At 39.8% G+C, this 24,607-nt stretch overlaps 1 protein-coding gene across 1 annotated transcript in view; it reads right to left on the reverse strand.

The window, feature by feature from the left end:
* The window catches only part of CEP112 (centrosomal protein 112), a 176,772-nt gene that overhangs the window by 45,972 nt on the left and 106,193 nt on the right, over positions 1-24,607 (reverse strand). Inside the window, exons 21-22 of the mRNA XM_035897706.1 lie at positions 20,342-20,572; positions 3,726-3,788 (exon numbers count right to left, since the gene is read on the reverse strand). Coding sequence (XP_035753599.1) covers positions 3,726-3,788; positions 20,342-20,572 — 294 coding nt within the window. The remainder of the gene's footprint in view (positions 1-3,725; positions 3,789-20,341; positions 20,573-24,607) is intronic.

Below are 24,607 nucleotides of genomic sequence, written 5' to 3' on the forward strand. Positions count from 1 at the left end.
CTGAACAAAAAATATTTGGAAGGGTTTTCCACTATGACATTCCAAAATATTTACTCATGAGAACAAAGCACATCTGTGATCTTCAAAACAGAGCGTGATTCCAGGCTTCCACTGCGCTAAACCAGTGCTGCAGATTTACACAGTGATGGTGGTGTTCACTTTCTAGAAGGATACTTTCTAGCTTGATACTGCAGAGAAGAAAAAACCTCCCAAATTTACATACTGGGCTGAAATTTAAACTTGATAGCGAAATCTCTGAGCTGCTGAAAGGAGCATATTCTGCTTAGCAATACAGCGGGGACCCGACTCGACGTCCAGGACCCTTAAGCTAGCCCTGTTACACGATTCACTCAAGATTTGTTGAAATTTACTTTTTTATCACTGTGGAAAGTCCTAATTAAAGCTGATCCTTCAGGCACATTCACAGAATTCTACGTTGACATGTAAGTCATCACCCAGCAAAGCACTTAAACATATGGGAGAGTCACTGACTTCAATGTATATATTCAAGCTTAAGGTTAAGCTGCTGTAGCAGCATAAGCCAGCCTAATTCTAAAAACACTTCAGCACACAGGCAGAAAAGGGAGAGCCTACTGGAGCGCTCAGACTTGTGCATTTGCAAGGCCTCCCTGTTGGTAGAGGAACATTCAACTATACCAAGGCCAGTTATTTAGGAAAAAATAGGGGGTTTTAGAACCACTAACAGGATATACGACTAACATAATAAGAAATGCTCTACAACTGGAAGTACTAGAATCGCTGGGGAAGGGGAAAAGGACTGATTAAAACTCTACTGTAAATTTATTTACCTGGTTTGCCACCTGAAAACCCCAGACAGTAACAAAGATTATGAGTAAAACCTACATGGATATTTCTGTATTTCTTTTCTAAGAACAAATACGTATTGAAAAGCTAATATACCGATCAAAAGGCAGGCTATTTGCTCTTAATGAGATCAATGGGCCAAAGTTTAGAAATTATCTGGATAGGCATAACTCTAGGCAGAATTAAGCAGTATCCCCAGGTTTGCAGTTTCGATCATCATTTAGATGACACAAAATTGGCACAAATTTGGCGTCATCGGGTGCCTAACGTGCAGTGAGAAGCAGGAGAAAGCGATGGATCATATAAATTGTTAAGATAACCACTTGAAGCCATGCAAACCTATGCCACTTTGTGTATGTTCCATTTTGCCACTTTTTAAAAAGAAAACAAAATAACAAACCCTTTAATATACACAAAAGTGAAATTTAAAGCTGTTACTGGGTTAAGAGCCTGGACTGGCACAGGAGTTCTGAAATGCATGCAAGGAAATTTCAGCATGAATTGATGGAGAAAGATCTGCTTTGTGCAGTACTTTTCAGAGGAAAAAAAAAAAAAATCTGTTTACTTTGTATAAACTTCAGAGGAAATTTCTTGAAATATCTTCTCTGTGTGGGTGTTAAAAGTGAATGTTCCAAGAGGCCACAGAGAGTAAGATTAGACAGATGTTGTCAGCAACATGACCACAAGAAAAGTTGCAATTGACCTATTATTAATACTGAGCTACAAAAAACCCTTATGTTCAAGTCACTTTAGGGATTTCATTCAAACCCACAAAAGTAAAGAAATTCAGACATCAGGGTGAGACTCCTTTATGGTGCCAAATAGCCCTGACGTACGACGTACGTGTTGTGTCTGCCACAGCGAGCGCAGAGGAACGCCAGTTCTGGCCGTTGGGTCCATCTCTCCCCAGTAGAGAGAACAGTGTATTACTACTGCAATGCCTAGCTTAAAAAAAAAAAAAAAAGTCTCAACATTTTTCCATTTTGAGTCTATTCTACAGGCCAATACATTTCAGTCTGGCAAAATTTATTGTGACATTCAGGTTAAATAGTAACTACCTTGAGCTACCCTGCCTAGGTGTTCCCCCTGCAACAGTTAAAGCAATTTCCCTCACCCCTTGTTTAGAAATTGAGGGATACATAAATTATTCCATCTGTCTTTAATGAATGGACCAGGACCCATTTTTGTTCTGACAGTAAACTACGTCTGGCATAGAGAGGCTGGCTTTTGAGTACGCTCACTAGGCATGACAACAGCATAAAACCGACGATGCCAAAAGGTAACATAGAGCTAGCGATGAAAGCGATCTCTTCCTCAAGGTCTGGCATGCATTAAATGTGACTTTTTGAGCTTTATCAGTTTTCTGCTATTCAGGTTCAGATGGCAAGATAAAAAAATAGGGGAGTTGTTGGTGTTGGTTTTTTTCTTTCTTTATAAATAAGGCTCTCAATGAATGACTAAAAAGGCATTTAGGAGAGCATCCTCTCTGATTTATCCCCGAATCATGGGATTGCTGAGGGTGGAAGGGACCAGCTCAAAGCAGGGTCACCCAGAGCTGCTTGGTCAGGGTCATGTCCAGTCAGGTTTTGAGTATCTCCAAGGCTGGAGACCCCACAACCTCTCTGTATGCAAATAAATGTGCAGAAAATACACATTAGGTTTCAGAAACACAATGTAAAAAACATATTTACCAATGAGTCTGATAAATTCAGTCTCCAAAAAAAATGGGAGCATGAAAAAGTGATAGTCCAATAACTTTCACTGAAACAACTAAAGCCAAAATTTTGGACAAGCGTTACCAGAGAATGAGACTCAAATGTAGCTGAAAAGCTGAAGTCAGGACTTGTAAAATATTTTAAAGTGTTTGTAAAACAGTAAAGCTTGCAGTTTCTTGTTATTCTCTCACTGATCTCCTCTGCCTAGTTTGAGGCTTCTAAATAATTCTTCATAGTGTTTTTATTGATTTTAAAAGAGTACTATTAGGCAATTATTGCTATTGCTGAAAACACACTTTGCAAGTAAAAAGGCAGGCGCTCTGCTGTGGTTGGGAGGAATGAGAAGAACGATACCTCCACGTAAATCCTCGTGGCAATTTTCTTATTATTAAAAGCTTAACTTCTGGTTGCATCTCCATAGTTTTTTACACTTCAGTACTACCTGTCAATCAAACTGAAAGCTGAAATACTTAAAAATCATCCCGTCTTATCATTTTTAAGCATATATGTAAATTCAACACACATTTTCATCTTCCATGTTCAAAGGACTATTCTGAAGAACAGAAACTCAAGTCAAAGCCAGTTTGTTCTCAGGACACTGACATTCTTCAAAGTGGCAAAATTTGGGCAAAAATGCTGAAGTGGCTAGGAGCAACAACAACAGCATGATGGCACCGTTGGGACTGCCATCCTGCCATCAGCTGGGCAGGCAAACACCACCCCGTGACACAAAATGTGAGTCCTGGTTGTGCAACTGTTGCTGCTTTTACGAGATGTGCTCATGGACGGGACCTTCCCTTCCTACTGACTGATGGAGGACTCAGTCCTCCTGGGTCCTCAGGAGAGGAAAAAGTAGACATAGAAACACAGAATGGTTTAGGTTGGAAGGGACCTTTGAAGATCATCTATTTCCAACCCCAGTGCCATGGGCAGGGACATAAGTAGATGAAAAAGATGGAATTTAGAATTCAAAAAAACCCACGCGTTTTGTCTTGTCAGCTTAATGCTCTGTGGTTTTTGAAAGGTTCAAATATGCAAGAAAGACACTGGATGTTTGATTTGGGAAACGGTTACGGCTCGTCTTGATCATCAAGACCTACGTTTAAGAGCAGAAGCAATTACACTTTTCATCAAGTTTCCAAATCAAATGGATTCACGTGAGGTTCCTGTCTTCTCGCTACCTACCTGCGAGGACTTAGCCAGCTTCTGACTGTACTCCTTCTCAGTCTGCTTCAGCCGGCTGTTTGCCTGAAATACACACAAAAGGCAACCAGATTAGCTCAGATGAAGAACGTGTACAGACACTTTGCCACCGACCCCTCCGCTTGGCACCTCATCCACATGCCTATCGCTGAGCGGCTGGGACCCGCGCCAACTCCAACGCCCTTTTGTGGCAGCCAAAAAACCGCAAGGGCTTGCCTTTGATCTCGGGCCAACTATTCATCACTTAAAAGAGGGGAGAAATTGTACCTCTGCTGCCAATTATTAGAAAAACATAAAGACTTCTGCGGATTAAAAAAAAAAAAAAAAAGAGAGTGAGAGTGTGTGTGTGGCAGGGGGAGGGAGTTTATCGGGGTGACTTTGTTTCTGAAGGGAGGGAAAGGGAAGGGAGAAAGTCCCAGGCACAGGCTGCAAGGGTGCTGCGCGACACGGAGGGGTCAGCTTCGTCTCTCAGCTCAGTGTCTGCAACTGCCTTCTGCCCCATGGCCCATCCCTTCTTTTATAAAGGGGGCGATTACACTGAAAATCGATCCAACATGCAGCTGAACCAACCGGGAACTCTTGGACATACAGCTCATTCCTTCTCCTAGCATTTTTTTTTTTTCCGCAACTCAAAGATAAAAGAATAAAACAAACTGTAAACAAGGCTGCTTTGTCATATTGGAATCCAATAAGCAAATATTTCTATAATTCTGGGGAAAAGCAGCTCTTAAGGTTTTTTCCTCAAATAATTTCATTTCAGAAATAATTCAGTAATAACTATAAAAATAAATTCCATTTCATTTCAGGGCACAATTTTGATTTGTATTTTTCATCCCAAGTGCCACTGTATTATATTGATAGACCGTCCTCAAAACGCTGTCCTCAAATGAACCGCTAAGCGCTCTCATGTTCTTGGCTCTAAAATTTGAGGACAGGTGTCTAAGAAAAATATTTTCTTAGGGGGACAGAATATCACAAAGCCGAGTTCTGAAGCAAATTTAAGCTGATTAAGTTTTCAAAATCTATCTGACCTCGTGTTCAAATCTTTGATCTGTCGTCCTTAGTTTTACGGCGCAGCATCCAGCACACAAACACGTGCTCCTTCAGCTGCCCGCGGGCCAGCGCCTGCTTTGGGGGGACCACAGAAGCCGCGGGGGCCCCCGAAGCCTCTGAACCCTGCTTGGATCCAGTTGCAAGACTACAACTCCACTTCTGCAAACACCAGGGATTTCAGTCGAGCAAATAGCCTTATTGATTTTACTGGACTATAAAGTTAGGAGCTTAAAGCTGCAGACAGCGTTTGCGAATCACCGCAAAGTCCGATAGGGCTCGAATCATCTTGTACAACCCAGGCAGTTAGGTATGGTGCAGCTTAATGTAAGTATATTACAGCCAGTTAAAAATAATCCTGAAGTTTACACGATACTGCAATTTAAGGTCTTGAATCCCTTCAAATTCCCAAATTATGAAACATACGGAGGTCTCTCTGTTTAATCTGTTTGTTACTAAGAAATCTGCTAAAAAAGTTAATCGAAACCAATCATCATGAGCATAACTCTCGAGAACACACGGTTTGGTTGGGTTTTGTTATAAATAGAGATAATGGTTAAACACCTTGGTTTAAAACAGCATATACAAGAATTCTGGAGCACCAGATAAATTAAATTCCACTTCTTCTACATTTTGCATGTAAAGTTTCCCCAAACGCTGTAAGGGCACATCGTGGGGCAGCATAAATAGAGGGCGGCCGCACAGAAGCAGCTTTGCCAGGCAGCCCCACGCGCGCCACAGTTCTGTTTGTACTCGGGCTGACCCACGGTAACGCTCGTCCCACTGTACTGGCATCTGGTTTCACATTACGTTTTACCACCACTGCGTATCATAAAGGGACTCAAACTGCCAGGTTATCTTTAGGAAAAAAAAAAAGTAAAAAAATAAATTACAGTAATAGCATAAATCACTGCTACTCCCCGAAAGGCAGAGATACCAGTCAGCAAGGCACGGCGGCGAAGATCACATTACAGCTGCTCTCACTCGACTTGCCTGGGGTAAAAGTCTTCATCTTTCATAGAAGCAGCTTTATAACCTTCCAAACCCACAGAAGAAATCCCAATAAATAATAACACCACCACCCCCCCCCCATAACTTTCATAAACAAATTAGACCTTGTTTGTTCATACTGAGTAGAACCAGGTCGACCTCTGATAGACATGACGGAGGCAATCCAGAAGAAAGATACGCTGAGTGTCAGTGTCTTATTCCTAACTGAAGGCAAAGAAAGTGTATCCTACCAGTTTACTTAAAGGCAATTACAACATTTTTATTTTATAATGGCTTTTACAAATTCCAATTAGGAAAATATTTATAAGTTGTCTCCCAGTCATCAACAAACCACAGATTCTTGTGCTTACTTGCAGTCTCAAACACCCTTATTTGAGGGGTCTGATTTTCAGAGGTACTGAGCTACCAAAACTTCCACCGGAGATGACAAACCCACATTTAGACCAGCTCTAGCTGTCTACAGCTGGCTATCTCGACCCTGTGGGCACTAAAAACCATGGACACCTGCTGACTTCAGCTTTTCTCTCTGCGCCTGTAACACCGCACAGGTCTTGCATCATCACAAACGGCGCGGGTAGCACCAGCGAAGCCCTGAGGAAGGCAGTTACACCAGGCTGGTCAGCTGGAAGGATCTAATTCATGGCGATGCACAGGAACGCTCTTTTCCCTTCTCTTCTTTTACTGTAGAAATATAAAACTTTTCCCTTTTTAAAACCTGCGACTAAACTTAATTTAGTACCTCTTGACTACAGGCTGTTGCTTTGCAGCCTGGGGAGGCATAAACCAACACCCCCGGGGCACAGGTAACACGGCTACACACAAAAAAGCGCTTTTTAACTTTTTTTTTCTTTTGTAAGGAACGGCTCACTGCAAAGTAAATATATGTAGCTGTGTACAGCGAACATTGCGGAAGATTTCTATTCCATTTATCTTGACAAACGAGCAGGTTAAAAATGGCCTGGTGTACAGAAGCAGCATGTCCCTGGGCTCCTCCTCCCATAACAGGCTGCTCGGCTCACACGTTGTATGAAGCATGGGCTGCTTCTGTATTATTTTAAGGGCATTCCCTCGCTTTCAGGGTATGTGCTATTTCAGGAACATAATGAAAAAGAATCCAACTGGAAGGTGAACATTTGGAGGGTCAGCCAGTATTCATTAAAGTCTAACTCTTTTTATAGCAATGGGCAGCACTGCAAATAGAGTTAATGGTCTTAAACTAGTTTTCCGTGCGCGAGAGGTAGCTGTTGAAATTCATACTTGGCAAAAACTTGTCAGAAATATCAATTGTAATATCCATTTTTGTAATGAAAAGGTTTAAATTGGATAAGCCATAGAGGAATCCCACTGATTCAAAAATTAACTTCTGTTTAGTTTCACACAGTTAATACATATTTTAGCTAAAATTATCTGATTATGACAATTTCACATGCAGTTATTTTATATTACAGAGTGAGGACTTGTGCGTTAAAAAGATTATGTCCTTGTTACAGTTAATTGGTTTTAAAAACCAACTATAATTCTACAACAAGCCTTAAAGCATCATATTGTGGTTGCTGAGCAGAACTGCACTGACTGCGACAAAACATTTCACGTAAAAATTAAAAACGGTATTAGCGCTACAGATGTGGTATCTGAATTAAAGGATGCTATTCTGACACAGTCTGAGTTTCATTTTTTCCTTTCATGAAACAGAACAGCATTACTCAGAATAAAAGAGCAAAGGATCTACGATGGGACCACACCACAAAAGCATACCAGGCCCTACCCTAATTACAAAGGTTTTATATGCTATTTTTAAGGTATAAGATGTATTAAAGGGGACCTTTAGTTCTAGTTCCACTTGATGGAATGCATGCACTAAACAGCCCCGGGGCTGCTCACCGGTACGGCCATCTCCAGTGTCGACAGTGGCTCCAGCTGCACTGTGGGGTTGGCGGGTACGTGGACAACTTCATCTTCCATCAACATCCATGAAGGTGTTGAGGACATCTTGGAGGTTTAGCAAAAATGCAGCTGTTAAGGATTTTTTGGAACGGTACAAATCTGTGCACAGAGACATGGTTCAGTGGTAGACTTGAGAGTGTTAGGTTTATGGTTGGACTTCATGATCTTAAAGGTCTTTTCCAACCTAAATGATTCTATGACTCTGTATCTTCCAGCTGTGGAATGGTGATTTTCAGAGAGAAAGCTAGATTTCAATTATGCGACAAAATTAATATGAAAACTAACTCCTGCAACCCAAACGTGGATAGATCTGTAAGAGCTAAGGATGCATAGTGAAATCCTCTTCATCTAGATATGAATTACTTTTGTGACTGACTCAGTAGTGTTTCAATTTGATTTCAAACTCCCCAAAACATAAACAAACAACAAACCCCCCCCAAAGATAACTCTCATAAACTAGAGGTTATATACACACACATATTCACTAATAGAAAAGCAGTTTTAAGAAATCTGGTTTGGGTCCTAGCTATAAAATAACCATTTTTCAAAGTGCCTGCAACTAGGTAAATGATGTCCATACCTAAGCTGATCCTCCATAATTAGTTACATAAAAGTGTAAGCAAACTAAAAAAAAAAAAAAAGGAAGAAAAAAATATCAAAGGGTGGGGGAAGGAGAAGAAAGAAAACTTGCTCCGGGGAAGAAGCAACTGTTCTCTGATGTGCAGCAAAGAATTTAACATCAAAGAACTAATGTAAATGGGGCCCATTTACCTTAAAAAACAACACACCACTCCACATTCTGGACTATTTCTATTTAAGTTTGACAGCATTATGCTTTGTACCAAAATTCGAGATTGTGTAATTTGACAGATGTCAAACGAAAATGACCTTCAGAAGGGCTAGCTGTAGCAATTTTCGTTATTAAGGATGTTAAAACACTCCGTACACTATCTGCTTAAACCTCAGAGATTAGCAGATCACCTTTTAAGTTCATCGGATCGTACGTAAAAATTTCATTTCGACCTCAAAGCCTGAAACATTTATTTTCCTGATGTGCCGCTAATACCAACAGCGGGTGACTTCCTATGCCAATGCTCTTGGTCTTTCCACCGCTCTGCCCTCCAGCCAGATAACTCAAGGAAAGCCGAATCTCTGCGTAGCAGGGAAAAGAGCATACCAGTTCAAACAGGTAATTTGAGCCACCCAAAAGACCACTAAAAGTAGTTCAATAGCCAAAATGATGTTAACAGAATAATTAGTCAAGTACCAAATGACTTCAAGGGTTCTGAAAATGAGTGATAGAAAACCCAATGTCATACTCACAAATCCTATTAATATTCTATTTTACATTCCACTTTTGTAGGTCTATAAATCTTTTTTTTTTCTTTAAACCTACTTCTTTAGGAGAAAAAAACCCCTCTCATTCATGTACTAACTACCTTTCATTGGGAAAAAAACCAAGAATGAATAGAAATGAATTTGACACTCTACCTGGCCGGTGATTTGCCTTTCTGCAGTGTACTGCAATTCTGTGCTTAACGGGGGCCTAGTGAAAAGCTGCTTGTGCAATTTGTGCCTTAGGAAAACTCTGATTTCCAGCCCTTTCATTTAAACTAATGGTGTATTTCTGATCATTCTGAAATTACGTAGAGAAATTAAATACAGATGTCTAACTCTTCCAAAAATTCTTCTACGAGACTCCAACTGCATGGTGTGCAATGCCAAAGTTCTACCATCCTTACACTAGTACGCAATTACTAGCTTCATCTAAATGAACTTACTGAGCATCTAAATATTTCCCAGCTTCACTAATACTGATTTCTAGTCAATGTTGCGGTGAGCCAGGCACTTTATTTAAAACCAACTGCATGATTTGGCCTAACCTACAAGCCCTGTACACAATACAAGATTTTAGAACCAGACTGGTCGTCTAGGTTTGCCACGTGAAATTGTTCAATACCTTAAACATACTTGATAAAAGATAGTACTGATACACACACCAGGCATTTAAAAGGACAGGTGGCGAATTACGGTTTAATCTGAAGGTGCACCATGACATTTTGCCAAAACAGTTGGGAGGCAGGTGGCTTTTACCTTACGGCACGATTCCTTCTTCTGCTCAATATTCAAATAAGATGAACTGAAGAAACCTAGTGAAGGTGTTGAGGCTGCAACACTCTCCACATTAGGGTACCGAAGCCTATTTTTCCTGCAGCTACGTGTCTAACTCCAGTACAGCACAAATACATTCCTGGATGATGATTTTTAATACTTCCTGGTTTTCTTCTCTTCTAACTAAATTAAGATGATTATTTATAGCGGGTTTAAGACCTTATATCAAAAGTGGTAGCGTTTTCTTTTTCAGAGCCTTAACAAATAAAACATGCACCCAACGGGAATGACTCGAGCTTTTACAAGCTGCCTTTACTCACCAGAAACACGGGGCACCTCTGCTACACAGGCACCTCTCCTGCTCCTGTGTGCTGTCCCCCTCTCCCACTCTAACACAAAGAAGTTTGCAGAAAAGCTTCTATCACTCAGCCCCAGATGGCTTTGGTACCCAAAGAGCTGATACCCAGTAAAACCACGAAGGGATAGGCTGCTAAGCATCTCTGAAGATGCAAGTCAGAGCTAATGTCTCCTCCACAAATAGAAGCAATGGTACCAAGATGTGGCACTGATCCATGATTTGACTCAGTTAAAGGCTACTTAATACGAGCTTTACAATACACAATTCTTTCCGAAATCGGAGCCTTCCGAGACCCGTCCGCTTTATCACTATATATCAGCTAAGTTTACACACCTTGATTTTTGCCCAGCAGAGACTATAAGGCTCTTGAAAGGACTATAAAGGGATAAGAATATGATATTTATTTTTTTAGATTCTCCACTGCTGTTTTAAGTTGAATTTTGTGGCAATAACAAGCAAGTGTTAAGAAAATAATGACTAGAAAAAAATCCTATGTATGTATCATACTGAGAGCAAATATTTTTTATTGAATAGAAGGAAAACTGGAAGCAAAAGGACAGACTCAGTATTACTCAGTTAACTCGGTATTACTAAGTTACATCATTAGATGAGAGCCCAACAAAAGTTAAGCTCTTACAGTTGGAAAGACAAATATTCAAACCATGACAAAATCCCCTAACAAATCTATGATCTGAAGCAATCAGTGTTCCTTCACAAGATTACGCTGGATTACTTTTCATAGTTTTAAAAACAACAAAGCTTCCCCAAAAGAACGACAACTTCACGGAGCCAGAAAGCATTACTGCACCGATGACTAACTGCGCGCAAGTCCAGCAAAGTCCCAATTAAAAAGAGAATGGAATATATTGCTCAATCATGAAAGCAATTAAAAACATAAATAAGACGTTGCAAGACTCTTAACATTCCCAATGTTTAATTATTTATCCATTCTCCGTCCTGCAGCTGTAGGTCAGAATTAACTCCTCTGAACTAAGTGCAGGAGAACTCTTTTGGGGATTTGTACCTTATTCATTTTCAAGCAAACACCCAAATTCATTTCAAATTCACACAAGAACTGCAACAGTTTCACCTAAATCAGATTTTCTACAAGTTAAACACCCCTCCTACAGTCAGATGTGATTGTGAAACTACTTTGATCTCTGTTCCCAAATTTATTGCTCTGTGTAATCCATGACAAAATATAATGTGATTTACTGTATCTCTATATGACAGCCCAGCAGCTGACAGAACTTAATAATTTAGCATAAGAAAAAAAACCTTCTGGCACCAAAATATACAAATCATAATTGAGGCACTTTAGTATCACATTACAATGAAGCATATGCAGCCTGATCATAAGAACTTCAAAACAATTAGAATTCTTCCGCACCCATTTAATGAAGGTGGGTTTTACTCCATGACATGTTCTGCAGCTCTAAGCAAGTCGTTTTGGAACACTTTTGTTTCTTCACATGAAAGACTCTGAAGGACTAATAACATCGTTTTACCCCTTCCCTATTTCCAAAACACTCCTTCCCCTCCAAAAAGGAAAAAAAAAAAAGCCACCTGCAGCTTTTCTCTATTTTAAGGATATGAAGAAAGAGCAAATTAGTGTAAACAATGTCTTCACTTTGTGCCAGAATTTAAATATGCAATAAAGATGTTTTATATTAGTTCGGCCTTGATAACTGAGCATTTTTTCCTAAAAGAAAGCTTTAGTGAAAATTTAATATCAAAATACTGCCCTAAGCAGGGATGCCATGGACACCTTCTGTGGGGCAGCTTTTGTTTTGACTTGTGCCGACTCTCAGGTCTGGGGGACCCAAGAAAGTCTTTGTATAAAGGATGCATTAGCCCAGAAACTTTCAAGAAAAGTAAGAATGTGGAGTGCATGGCACGGGACGCAGGAGAAATTTCCACTTCGCATTTACTAATTGCAGGTAACAAACACCAGTTACCATTGCTTGCCTAGACAAAACCATGAACAAGCCCCAGTGAAACCAGCAGTGATTGCGGAAGGTACTGGGATCCAGTATCAGGGCATCGGTCGTAGGATCTGTCCTCACCCCTGCCTGGGCACCCGGACCAGATGGTATTCATTCAATAATTCTGAAAGGATCTAAGAATGAATTAGCAGAGCTGTTAAAAAAAAAAAAAAAGTAATCTCACATTACAACCAGCTACTGTACTGGAGAACAGCCAATGTTTTTCCTAATGTTATAACGTACCTGGGATGTAAAGATAAGTAAAATTGGTAAATTAGAGAAAACTGTACCTACATGCAATCAGCCTTCTCCAAGACACATAGTATTGTGGAAAAAAAAAAAGAATGAGGTAATGATTCAATTAGGCTTTAAAAAAATATTTAATAAAGTTAAAACAATAAGCAATTGTGTATTACGAGATGAAGTTGGTGTGTTACAGTTTGTTTGGACAGTGAAGTAAGGCTCAGGAAACTCCCGAAAAAATAATTAGGACAGTCATTCTGCCACTGGCAAAGCCTCCTGCACTTTGTAACCAGGGAAGTTAAGGCTGAAACATCAGTTGTGCGCAAAACATCAGGTACGTCCTCCAAAGTCAGGCTCATGGGCCACCGAGCCCAACGTCCTCTCCAGAGGCATGGGAGATGCTGCTGGCAGAGACTGCAGAAACCTGCCCCCCCTTCTGTGGTTTGTACCCCTCATATTCCCCCAGCACCCACAACTGTTGTATCAGGGAAGTTCGAAGCTAAATCCCTGCTTATTCCCATTAGCGACTGGTTACGAACAGGCTGCTCGTAAAACCGTTCAATCCTTTTTTGAACCTGCTGATAATATCTGCCTTCACAACCGCCATGGCAATCAATTCAAGCAGCTCACTTGCTGTTGTTTAGAGAAGTACCTTCTTTCACCAGTTTTAAATCAGTCTTTTATTAGCTTCCAGTAACTACACCCAAGTTCTTGGGCAGTAAATAACAATTCAGCATTCACCTTATCTACCATCTTCATGATTTTGTCAGTCTTGATCTAATGAACACGCACCAAAGGCTACAACCTGGAAGTTATAGGACTGAGAAAAAACAGACAGTGCCCTGGTGAGGCAGAACTGGAAGTGGTGTTTGGACACAGGCTTGAAAAGAAATAGGAGACAAAGACGAGAAAAACCCCCACCTGTGAATACTTCTTAGATACTTTAGGTTAATACCAGTTGGTTAAAAAAAACCCCAAACTTCTCAAACAACTAACCAACTCGAATTGGTAAGATAAGGCGTGAATAAAGTACGCTGAAAGACAAGCCATATGATAAAGCTCTAATTTCAATTATATCAGCCCTTGCCCTGTTGAAATCTTTTTAATTCCATATTGTATCATAATTTATCACTCAGCTCAATTATGCTTCTTCTTGCCTGGTTCTCATTTCTTAACAGCATTGCATCAGCCATTTTAATTTTTAACCCTATGGTGTTATTTGTGAATGCAAACAACATGGTGCTTGATCTCCTCTCCAAACATTAATGAAGGTGTTAAAAAGTAAGCCTAACGCTCCTGGGTGCGTGTTTTTCCCACAGTGACAGTTATACCAACGACTCTTGGTTACCTCCCTAACAGGGTTTATAAATGCGATCGATGGGCAGAAATCTTACCTGTTTTCTTTTTCTGAGTTTTTTTGGTGGTTTGTTTTTGGGGTTTGTTTTTGTTTGGGTTTTTTGGGGGGGTTTTTGGGGTTTTTTTGGTGGGGTTTTTTTTTTTTGGGGGTTTGTTTTTGTTTGGGTTTTTTGGGGGGTTTTTTGGGGTTTTTTTGGTGGGGTTTTTTTTTTTTTTGAAGAGGGAGAAGCAGAGTAACTCTCCATGAATAACTGAGACTATTGCTTTGAAATATCTCCTGTAGGGAGAGCGCCATAAATTCTGCTCAGTCCCATTTGAGGGAAATATCCCTGAGACTATTCTACCATATTTTTCTTCATGTTTGGCTCTGTTGATTGAAGACTCTTCCAAATGGCTCCCCTAAGGGATGACACAATTCCTGTGACCATGTTCCTGATCCACTATCATCTTTCTTTCTTTTTCTTTGGAGGAATAAGCAGGAGCAGGGCAAAAGGAGACACACTAGAGAGGAAATTGGTTTTCTCCCCTCATCTGTGAGCAAAATTTTATTGCTGAGTTGCTGTAAAGGTACTACAAAGACAGATTAAATAATCTGCACTTCTTGTGCTCACATACACTAACTTGGCTATACAAATCTCTTTTTGGAATACATTTATTTTTTCTTGATATTCTAGGCTTTTGGCAGATTTTCTCCAACAAAGCCAAAGTACCGTGCTCATTTTTAATAATATGAGTCAGTGAGTCACTAACACAGTGTCAGAAAGAACCAAATGTAAGTAAATGCACACAGACTCAACAAACCAACAAAAATATTACTACTCTGGAATAGATAGTAATATCATAGACAAAGTTCTCAGATTATAATGAAAATAATTAAGAGACTCAGGAAATATCCAACTCTTCTTGGTAAGAAGTAGAAGCTCCTTAGATCATTCATAGCTAAAGCCTACATGAAAGAATCCACGTAACAGATCCAAACAAGCATTGAAAAATTTTAGTCTAAAAAACCGGCACATATACAACTGCTGGAGGTCCTGAATGCACTCAGCAAGGAGAAAAACATACATCTACATTATAATTAGATACCCATTTAATGATATCATTACACTCAGGAAGAATGCATGTCCACATTTTATGGTTGACCTATTTGCCCCCATGTAAATAACCAGGGTATCGCTGCAACGCGTGTGGAAATAGTTCATCTGGATGCTCACATAAATGAACCTTTCTATACTGTGGCTATTAGTGTTCAAGTTAATGAAGTGAAAGGTGTCACTCAGATCAAAAACTCCATTATGCAGCCAAGTCTAAGCAGGAACCTACAGAATTGCTGCAGAGATGGTCCAGGTCCCAGAAGGTCTTAGATACAAAGATGGAACTGGTTTTGGTAGTTAATGAAATGTAGCGTTGGCAGAGAAGAAAAGCTAGGGAGACCGTGCTCAACAATGTAAGCTAATGGAAAGCATGCAATGCTTACTCGTTAAGAGCAGAAATAACTTAACTGCTTAGGGGAAACTCAATTTTCACAGAGTATCTCTTGGAGTATCTCTTTAATCTCTGAAGATGTCATATTCTTTCCCTTCTTCTTCTATTTCTTTGCCAGTGCTGAACAGTAGGACACCATCTCTAGGAGTACTGACAATAGTGCCAGAACAGATATTGTGAATTAAAGATATTCCTACATATGTGGGATGAAAGTATGCCCAACGAGCATGTCCAACTGGACTGCATCCTAGGGCTGTACTTGCTAGTTAATTAACCCAGCATCCCAAAGCTTGATGAAGGCCTGAAATGCTCTCCAGGGCACATTATCGGCACCTTATTTGCAAACTATATGCAAGTAGAAGTTGTTCAAAAATTAAGCATCCAATTATAGGAAACCGCAGATTTTTGAAAAACAAAAACATTCTGAAATACAAAAACACTGTATCACACCATAACCATTATATAAAATAGTTATTCTTAATTAGGGAAGCAGTCACACCAAGTACAATACTTTAAATTGATTTATATATTTTTTTTAAATTTTAACCTTAACTTTGGATTTCCTGGGCATTTTAGTTTTATGTAGACTTCCCACCAGACATAGGGGGAGCAACTGCAATAGATAGAGACTAGAAAACATTGTATATGTCAATTTTTATTTAAAATAACAAAAGTTTCAGAGTACAACTAACTGCTACATCATTAAAACCTACACGCACCATTTGCACGGCTCTGGCCAGGTTGCATGCCATCCTGGAGTCCCATCTCTCCAGAATGAACCGTTTCACAACGGCACTGAAATCAGAATTGCAGTCCAGAAACTAAAGTGTTTGGGTTGGGGTTTTTTTTGTTTTTTGGGTTTTTTTGATTACAGCTTCATCCTGTAATCAACCATCATGTGCGTTCAGTACAGTCAATGCACAAAAATGTAAATTACTTCTCCACAAGAAAAGCAGCACTGAAAAAGAATTAGTGTTCCTGGAACGTGCATAAAGATTTAACAGGATGAGTCAAAATATCTATTTAAATATAGAAGAGAAGTCAATAAAAAGCTAAATGCTGAAAATTATTTAGAGAGGGGGAAAAAAAAAAAATCCACCCAAAACTTTTTCTCCCACTCCAATTTACTCATGTGAGCTGCTCAAAGAGAGCTTTTTTATGAGATCTTTTCAGTTCCAAGGCTGCTTCCTTTGAGCGCTGTTAGCATGTCTACTGATCTGCTCAGGTCATGCTTTCTGAATGCTCGTTTGCTTTGCCAAGAAAATACCACAGATGAATGTTACAAACAGTTGTGCTAGCCAAGCTCCACATCTGCACGCACTTAGAAATGCAGTTTGTCTCTTGCTTTTAGTAATTTCTGGCAAACCTGAAGGTGCTCCTAAGCTTTGTACAGTCCGTTACACCTGGCTGATGAGCGTTCATGCCGTGAGTGCTGCTGATGCAACCTGTAACACACCTGTCTCCTGCCTGAAATCAGTCATTAGCGGAGCCTAACGAGAGCACTAGGTACCTCCAGTATGTTTATTTCTTAAGAGCAGTTTATGTTTCATTTAGTCATAATGAGGTATGACTTCAAATAAAAAAAAAAACAAACCAAACTACCGTCACATCAGAAAATGCTGTAATCGCTTGCTATAATGAAATGCAAGCAAATTAGATCTATACTTTGGAAGTAAATCAAAATCATTCTGATCGAATACAAGTGTTCTTCTGAAACGGTATTTAAGATTCCTTAACTAACAGACAAGAAATAATTTGGAGCTATTCTCAAGTCATTTTTATGTTAGAGACAGATAACAGATAGTATAAAAGTACTAAAGTCCTAAGAACATGGTAAGTGCTGTTTCAAACTCTCCATGCTATCGTCTTGAATTTTTGTCTGATTTATGTCCAGCGTGGCTTATCTGACCTTAAGGACATTAAAATTTTTTGTCCTTATCTGCTATGGTGGTTCCGTGTTCTAATGTTACCTCTGTGATCTACCATGTTAGGTCTGAAAAGGTGAGCAATCAGGCGATTACCTGTGATCAGTTGTGGCACCTGATCTAGCAAAAAGCAAGGCAAAAGAGGAATCGGGGCAGTGCCCCAGCAGCTACCCCTGCATCGCCTTAGCCCAGCACACACCGAGCTGCTCCTCTATCACCCCAGCCCTGTTTCTCCATACCAGGCTGGTGATAAGGACCTTGCTTACAGGAGTCTTCTGACTGTAGGTCAGGTAGAGCCCTCGTCATCTTCTCAGAGGTGCCCAGCTTGTCCACAACAGGTTCAACACTACTCATAATGTGCATATTTAGGTCAGCTATAGCTCACTTTCTTACAAAGTGGTGTTTTATTGAAAAATATACCTGCAACAGGGAAGGTCACTGGAAAATGATGGACTTTTCCCTTTATTATTATTTCCACGACAACAGATGCCATGTTGATTTTTCCTATAGTGCAGGTTACACAGTGCCATTTGGCAACCTATTAAATATTTTCCCACTTATTCCCTAGTGACTGGGAGATGCAATAACTGTCAAAAGATATTTACTTTTAGAGACACAGGTTCGAAAACATTACCATACTACGTTTATTGAGCAACTTTCTGGCACCGTATGCTGTAATCACTAACGAACTGAATCAAATAAAATATTACAATAAACAATGTACTATCTTTCAAGTTGAGATTTTTAAGCAACAGAAAATTAAAGTCCTCAGTAAATTATGTGTCCCTAGATACTGAAAAGCTGTCTACAAATACCAAATACTTAAATGTCCAGTGCACTTCCATTGAAATCTGTTCCTCTCTCTCTCCCCACTTGCCTCCTTCCCATCCCCGCTGCAGCAGGACTATGGGGAGGGCAATACCATATGGAGCCTACATCTCCCTCTGCCCATTTTCACTTCAGTTTTTCTTTCGGATTTCAGCATATTGACGTGAACAACAGCCCACAGTTACACAAAGCCATCCACACAGAAATCGTTGTTACTCACAAAACAGACCACGGAGGAATGAGATCCTCCACTTGGGAATGGACTGACCTTCAGAAAATCTGGCCAGTAAAGATGTTCCAAGCCTAAAGAGTGAAATTCAGCTTCCCCTTGGATTTTTAAGCAATCTTTACAGAATTGGCCGGAAAAAAAAGTAAATTTAGAGGACAAATTTTTCTCCCATATTGTCCTAAATTTCAAGGTAACGAGATTTGCTAGAAAAATAAAAAGACTTTTAAAAACAAGGTTCAAGACTCATGTTGCGATTAAGATGCTTCCCCCCCCCCCCCCTTGGATAAAATCTCCTTCATCAAAGTTCCGTGGACTTTAATAGGATCAAGATTGGAACCAAGTTAGCTGAAACTGTAACTCTGGAGCTTTAAGTGGAGTTTGCTCTCTAAGCTCCTTTGACTTTTGGACTTGTGGCCAAATTTCACAGCTCTACATTTGGAAGACAGAAATGAAGCAGAATGGTAAAGGGAGATTTGAAGGTAATGCAAGGTATTTTCACGTCTGTGAAAGACTTTCCAACAGAGGTACTTTTGTTTCCCCCTCCTATCTTTTACTTAACACATGCTCTTCTGATTAGAGGTAAAAATAGGGAAGTAGGTTAAATAAAAAAAAAAAAATTCAATAGCAGTTAATATAGCTTAAAATTAGCAATTTTTTTAAAAAATAGAAAAAAATCCCACAAATTAAAAAAATAGCATTTCTGACAGAAATGACAATTCAAGACTATTAAAGATATTGCCCTATGAAGGATTATTTGTAACTTTAATTTGAGGATGTAAAGAAGTTAACTTTTCTTTTGCTATACTACACATGTAAAAAAAGATCAAAGAAAGAAAAGAATTGAGATTCAAATTCCATTTTTAAGCAAAAATGACAATGTCTTCCTGAGTTAAAATTAATCCTTTAACGATGAATTTCAAAGGTTTAAATACTTTCTGTGACCTTGGCTTTAAATAATTATGCCAAGTGGAGCTTTCCTTACATTCAGAAAAGATTCTGAATTGTTGATCACAGCCATTTTAATGGCTTCAGGCTGGCTGATTTCCAACATAATCCTCTGAATGCTGTTCAAAATTACAGACCAAGAACCTGACGCAGGTAAATGAAATGTCACATTCACAAAGGCTGTTCAAACAGTATATGCAGATTGTTAATTTGTGCCACGGTACGTCACTTTGCAATAAAATGTATGATTTATTACATTAACGCGTATAAAAGATACTTCAACAACTATCTGCTTACATACACACAGTGTCTACCATAAATATTGAGTAGGGTTTTTTTTTCTATTTTTATGAGTTTAGCTTTTGAAATAAACCCCACATAGTTTAGCTCCTATCATCCCTAATGTGATGAAATACTTGAGTTCAGGACGCTGGTACAAGGGGATGCTCAGCAAGCACTGAGCGCAGTCAGTGACCCTGCAGAACAGAGTGGGGAGGGAAGCCTTGATGGACCTGAAACATTAATTCCTATTTTCAAGCCTTTCGCACAGTATTTGCTCACCCGATGCACACAAGCAAAAGCAGACCAGCCATCGTTAGCAGCTAGACCTGATTTCCTCACAGTTCTAGCCTGAACTTTTTCCTCCTTAAGAACTTTAAGAACTTTTTCAGGGAGAAAAAGCTTGGTTAGATAGAACCGCCCTTTCTACTCTATCTATTCCAGCGAAGGAAAAGCGATTAGCCTAGTCCTTGGCTGGCTTTGCCTTTGAGCTCATCGGGATTTTTAAAGTCCCGCCAGTTCCCGAGCACCGCACGGCCGTCCCCGTTCCACACTCACCACGGCGGAAAGGTGCTGCCCCAGCACCGCTCCCAGGGAAAACAGCTACAGCAGCGACCGCTGCCGCTGCCTGTTCAAAGGGAAGAAGTCTTTCATTATAGAACCACAAAACTTTCCATACTCGCGCCTCAATTGCAGCATCCAATGTCAGATCTACAGCATACGGCTGTTTTTTCAACTCAAGTGACCCCTAAACATTTTTCCTCAGGGAAACTTTGCTTATCTGACTTTGGGGGTGACTGCTCCCCTTTTGTCATGCCACAAGAAGCGGCACTATGCAGACCTCTTACCTTGTCCAAGGCCTTCTCTGTTTCTGCCGCATGTATCTTTTTCAGGTCTAATGTCATTTTTTCTGCCTCTGCTTTCAGCTTATTCACCACTGTCTCATGGCCTCGAGCTGCCCTCTGCTTCTCCTCTTCCCACTGATGGCTCAGCTCCAGCAGCTGCTGCTTCCGCTGAGCATTTACCTGAATAAGCTCTTCCCGCAGCTTGTGGATTTGGTTCTCCATATCACAGATGACCTGAAATAAAGAACAAAGAAAGTAAAAAAAAAAACCCCAAAAAAACAAAAACCAAAAAACAAACCAACCACAAAACACTTGATTTTCTCAGACAGGCTGTCAGCTGGGGTGGGAAGGAGGCTCAAAGGATCCTCTATCCCTTTTCTTGGCCTCTCTTATTGTTCTTCCCCCTCTCTTCGTATATGCAGATGAATATGGCTCCCCCCTGTCCGACACATGGATGGAGCAAGATTTATCGTTTTGCAGGGGGTGCCCCCATAGGTGTAGAAATATAGTTCATGGCATATAATCACTACGTATAATGCCCATGCCTTCTTTTTTTTTCTCCTAAAGAAATGAGCTGCTGCCTTCTAATGTGATATCAGTGTATCGACAATCATTTATCAATCGCTACAGATTATAGACTATATTTCATCATAATGTGCTCATGTGCACCAGGAATCTATCAAAGAACGTCCCGCTCCAGGTGAGGGAAGGAGAGCACGCCGAGAGGGGCTAACAGGGGCAGAGAACCCTGAAGACCCTGCAAACAGTACAGAGAAGATACACGACCTTCAAAAAGCAAGACGTGGACTTCAGAATCCCCAGCTCTCTTTTATGTGACCACAGATCATCCTTCAGCCCTCGGAAGCCCAACGTGACACAGCAGAGGCAGCGGAAGCCGGGGACTACGGCACGGAGTCGGCTCACTGCCTGCCTTCGGTGGGGGAGCTCCAAAGGGTAGGAATGAAAGCGATAAGTGGTAAATCTGTGTTGCTCCTAAAGTATTTGCGACGTACACTGCTACTTTACAGAAGTAGCATACATTTATTACTTTAGATTTATGCTTGCATGTAACTCTCTTTAGTTACTTTTCTAACTGCATTTCTTCTGTAGCTTCTGAAATGAAGTACAGGAGCATCATATCCGAGACATAACCCCGTTGTCCTTACAGCTCGTTGCAATGTGTGATGTTGCAAGGGCGTATGCTTTCATTTGCAAATACAATTGTGAAAATCAGAATTTTCACTAAAACCCTCGCACAGGATTTCCCCCTTTCTCCTCTCTGCTTCACGAGGAACCATGCAGCCCCCCGGAATTCTTTCACCAAGGATGTGATAATATTGAGATGAGAAACTGCTGTGCTACCAAACAGATGTAGGTGACTCAGCTCAAGATTATTAAAGGTTTCATAAGAAAATCTGATGAAAATTACTGTATATTTAAAGATCCCATTGCCCTGGAACGCCAGTTACTGTTTCTAGAGCTCTGAGCCGATCTCTCTCTCCAACTACTATTTTTCTTTAGACATTTTTAATATACTGTCTGTATTCAGCTAAACCATCTATTTGCAGTCTCCGAGAACCACATTACAACAAATCTTTGAAAAAGAAACATTCATTTCTGACCAAAGTTGGGAAATGAATGACTATCAGAAACATTGCCTTGTACATTAATATCCCCAGGCAGATTGTTATAAATACTGTGATCTGAGAGGAAAATGGAGGCTTGAAAGTTTGCCTACTTTCTCCAACTATTTGAGCTATATGGTGTAATAAAAGGCACGTCATCTCCCCTCAAACCTGCAGTTGCATCCTTCGACTATTACAGCTGTAACGTGTCTTAAATAATATTAACCATCGCAGAAATTTATCACAAGACTGACTTTTGCTTCCATGCTTTCTTAATTACTCATTGGCATTACTCCCTACTAAGTCAGAGGTAAAATTTTGTGTGTGTATGCGCAGAGATGGAATGAGCACATCATTTGTATATAGAAGTATAACACAGGCCACATACTTCAGCCCTATCAGCATTATCTCAAACATATGTTTCATATAGCGTAATCTGCACTAGATCCTTCCCTTCCTTTCCTGATCTTTTCCTCTACACGTTTAGTTTTTTCTTAAATCTGTACACAGACTAAAAATGTAAAGTACATTTTAGTATATAATTATACAGGCTAAAATGTAAAGTACATTTCAATCTAGAATTATAATCTACAATATACTTCTATAATGCTTTGGGAAAATAATTTCACCTCAAGATCAGAACAAAATGTTAGCCCTAACTGGCTTTTACTTAACCAAAGAAATGCTACAGAGCTACAATTTCTATAGGATGATATGGTCCGAGTTCTAAACTGACACACATTTGGGGTTTTTAGTAGCCGTTCCAATGCAAATCCTGCCTGGAATAGTAACAAATATCTTTTAATCTGCGAGAGCTCATTCCCCCTCCACTACCACTTTCCTTTTTTAATTTTTCTTCCTTCTTAAAACAAAAAACTTCTTTAAACTGTCTCCCCTCCCCAATAAGTGAAACTAAGATATTACGTTGGTCAGAAGTTTCCTAAGAAGTTTGATAAAATATTTAGGATAAGGAGCCAAGGTTTCCTTCTTAAAATACAGGGAAAATTCATTCATAAATCATATTACAAGCCAAACCAGAGACTGGGTGAATTCCTGACTCAACCGTTACATCTTTCTGCTTTACTTTGTTCTATATTCAATAATTCTTACACAAAGCCATTAGAAAAATCAAATAGCACGATATAGCGTTTGCTGCTGCCACATGGAAAAAGTAACAGCTCCAAGCCTCCAGATTCAAAACCGGGGAGGCAAAAGCTGGTGGGCTGAATGTTATAGGTAAGGTAATTAACAGTAATTAATATGCAAAGGAGCATTAATGTTCGACCTAATAGATGGCAAAAGCAGTTCCATTAGGAAAGAAGAAAGAATCTTAAGACAGGGTGATGGCAGCGAAACTAATATGATTAAAGAAGTCCTATTGGAGCAACTTCACCGCCAGTAAGAGGATGTTAAGAGACATCTAATCTCTCCAAAGTGCCTGGAAAAAGCTTATATTGAGGATCACAGACAGAGTTCTTGTCAATTAACTTTAAAATAAGTCTAGTTCTCACAGCCAGATTATTTCTTCCCATAAACAAAGTCACTGGCAGGAGCAGCTTACAATCGAGCAACTTGCTGCATAAGACAACTTTGTGTGACACGGGTGTCTTCAGATTGCTAAAGGAAATGAATCCCCAACTTTCCATCCCTAAGATTCTGCTATGCCACATGCCAGGTTTAACAGACTACTATTAGACTTAAATGTCGACAAATTAGTAGTACTAGGAAAAAAACCCCCAAAGGTGACATAATTCTCAGCAGTAAAAAATCCATGAAATATAAAACTAAAGAGCAGCTGTCTTGTCTTAATGATTCTGTGGAGAAACAAAGATGCAATTACAAAATCTCCCTTCTCGTGCCTGAGATCTGCAGGCACAATCCTCGCTAGGTTTCTTTGTAAAACTGAATTCTCTTCCTCAGTATTGGTTTCTTAAATTCTTTTTCTAGCCGCTCAAATCTATGTTTGCGAACGATGCCTACCAAACTGTTTGCATGGCCCAAACAATAACGTGGGTACAAGAGCTGCCGTGAGAAATACGCGTCTTAAACACTCCCCCAGAGCAGCTATTCTTGTGCTAAACATAAGGCTTAAACATAAGAAATAAAGACTTCACAGTAGGTCCAAAAGACTCCACAGTGGGTCATAGGTCCAAAATTTTATTGCTACTTGCTGCCTCTTTTTTGGACCAAAATGTTATGGTCTTTATTTCAGTTGTACTGGTATGAGTAAATGAAATAAAAGCGATCTGTATCTTTTACAAAGAACGCAGAAGGTCATCGCCATTCCACAGGATGGCCATGCCATAGCAGCATGCCCCAGACAAGAAGCATTTTGTAAAGTGACTATTAATCCACACAAAGAAAACCAAATAGAAGGAAACCACTAGCTTAGCAAGTATCCCAAATGGAACAAAAATACAAATATGTAAAGTAAACTGTGTGCGGGGTAGAGATTTCATACGAATTTAAAAGGCATACTTGCATGTATGTGTATGCACATATGACAATCCCATAGCTGAAGAAACTTCTAGCTGAGATGATGATTTCTATTTCTGTTTCAAAGGAGTAACTCAGAATTCTAACTAAGAATATCTGTGCTGAAATAGTGTCGTAAAAAGGGTGGGTCATAAGCCCACAGCAATTT

This window comes from Egretta garzetta, unplaced genomic scaffold, assembly GCF_000687185.1.
Source record: "Egretta garzetta isolate BGI_Z169 unplaced genomic scaffold, ASM68718v1 scaffold787, whole genome shotgun sequence".
Taxonomy (NCBI): Eukaryota; Metazoa; Chordata; class Aves; order Pelecaniformes; family Ardeidae; genus Egretta; species Egretta garzetta.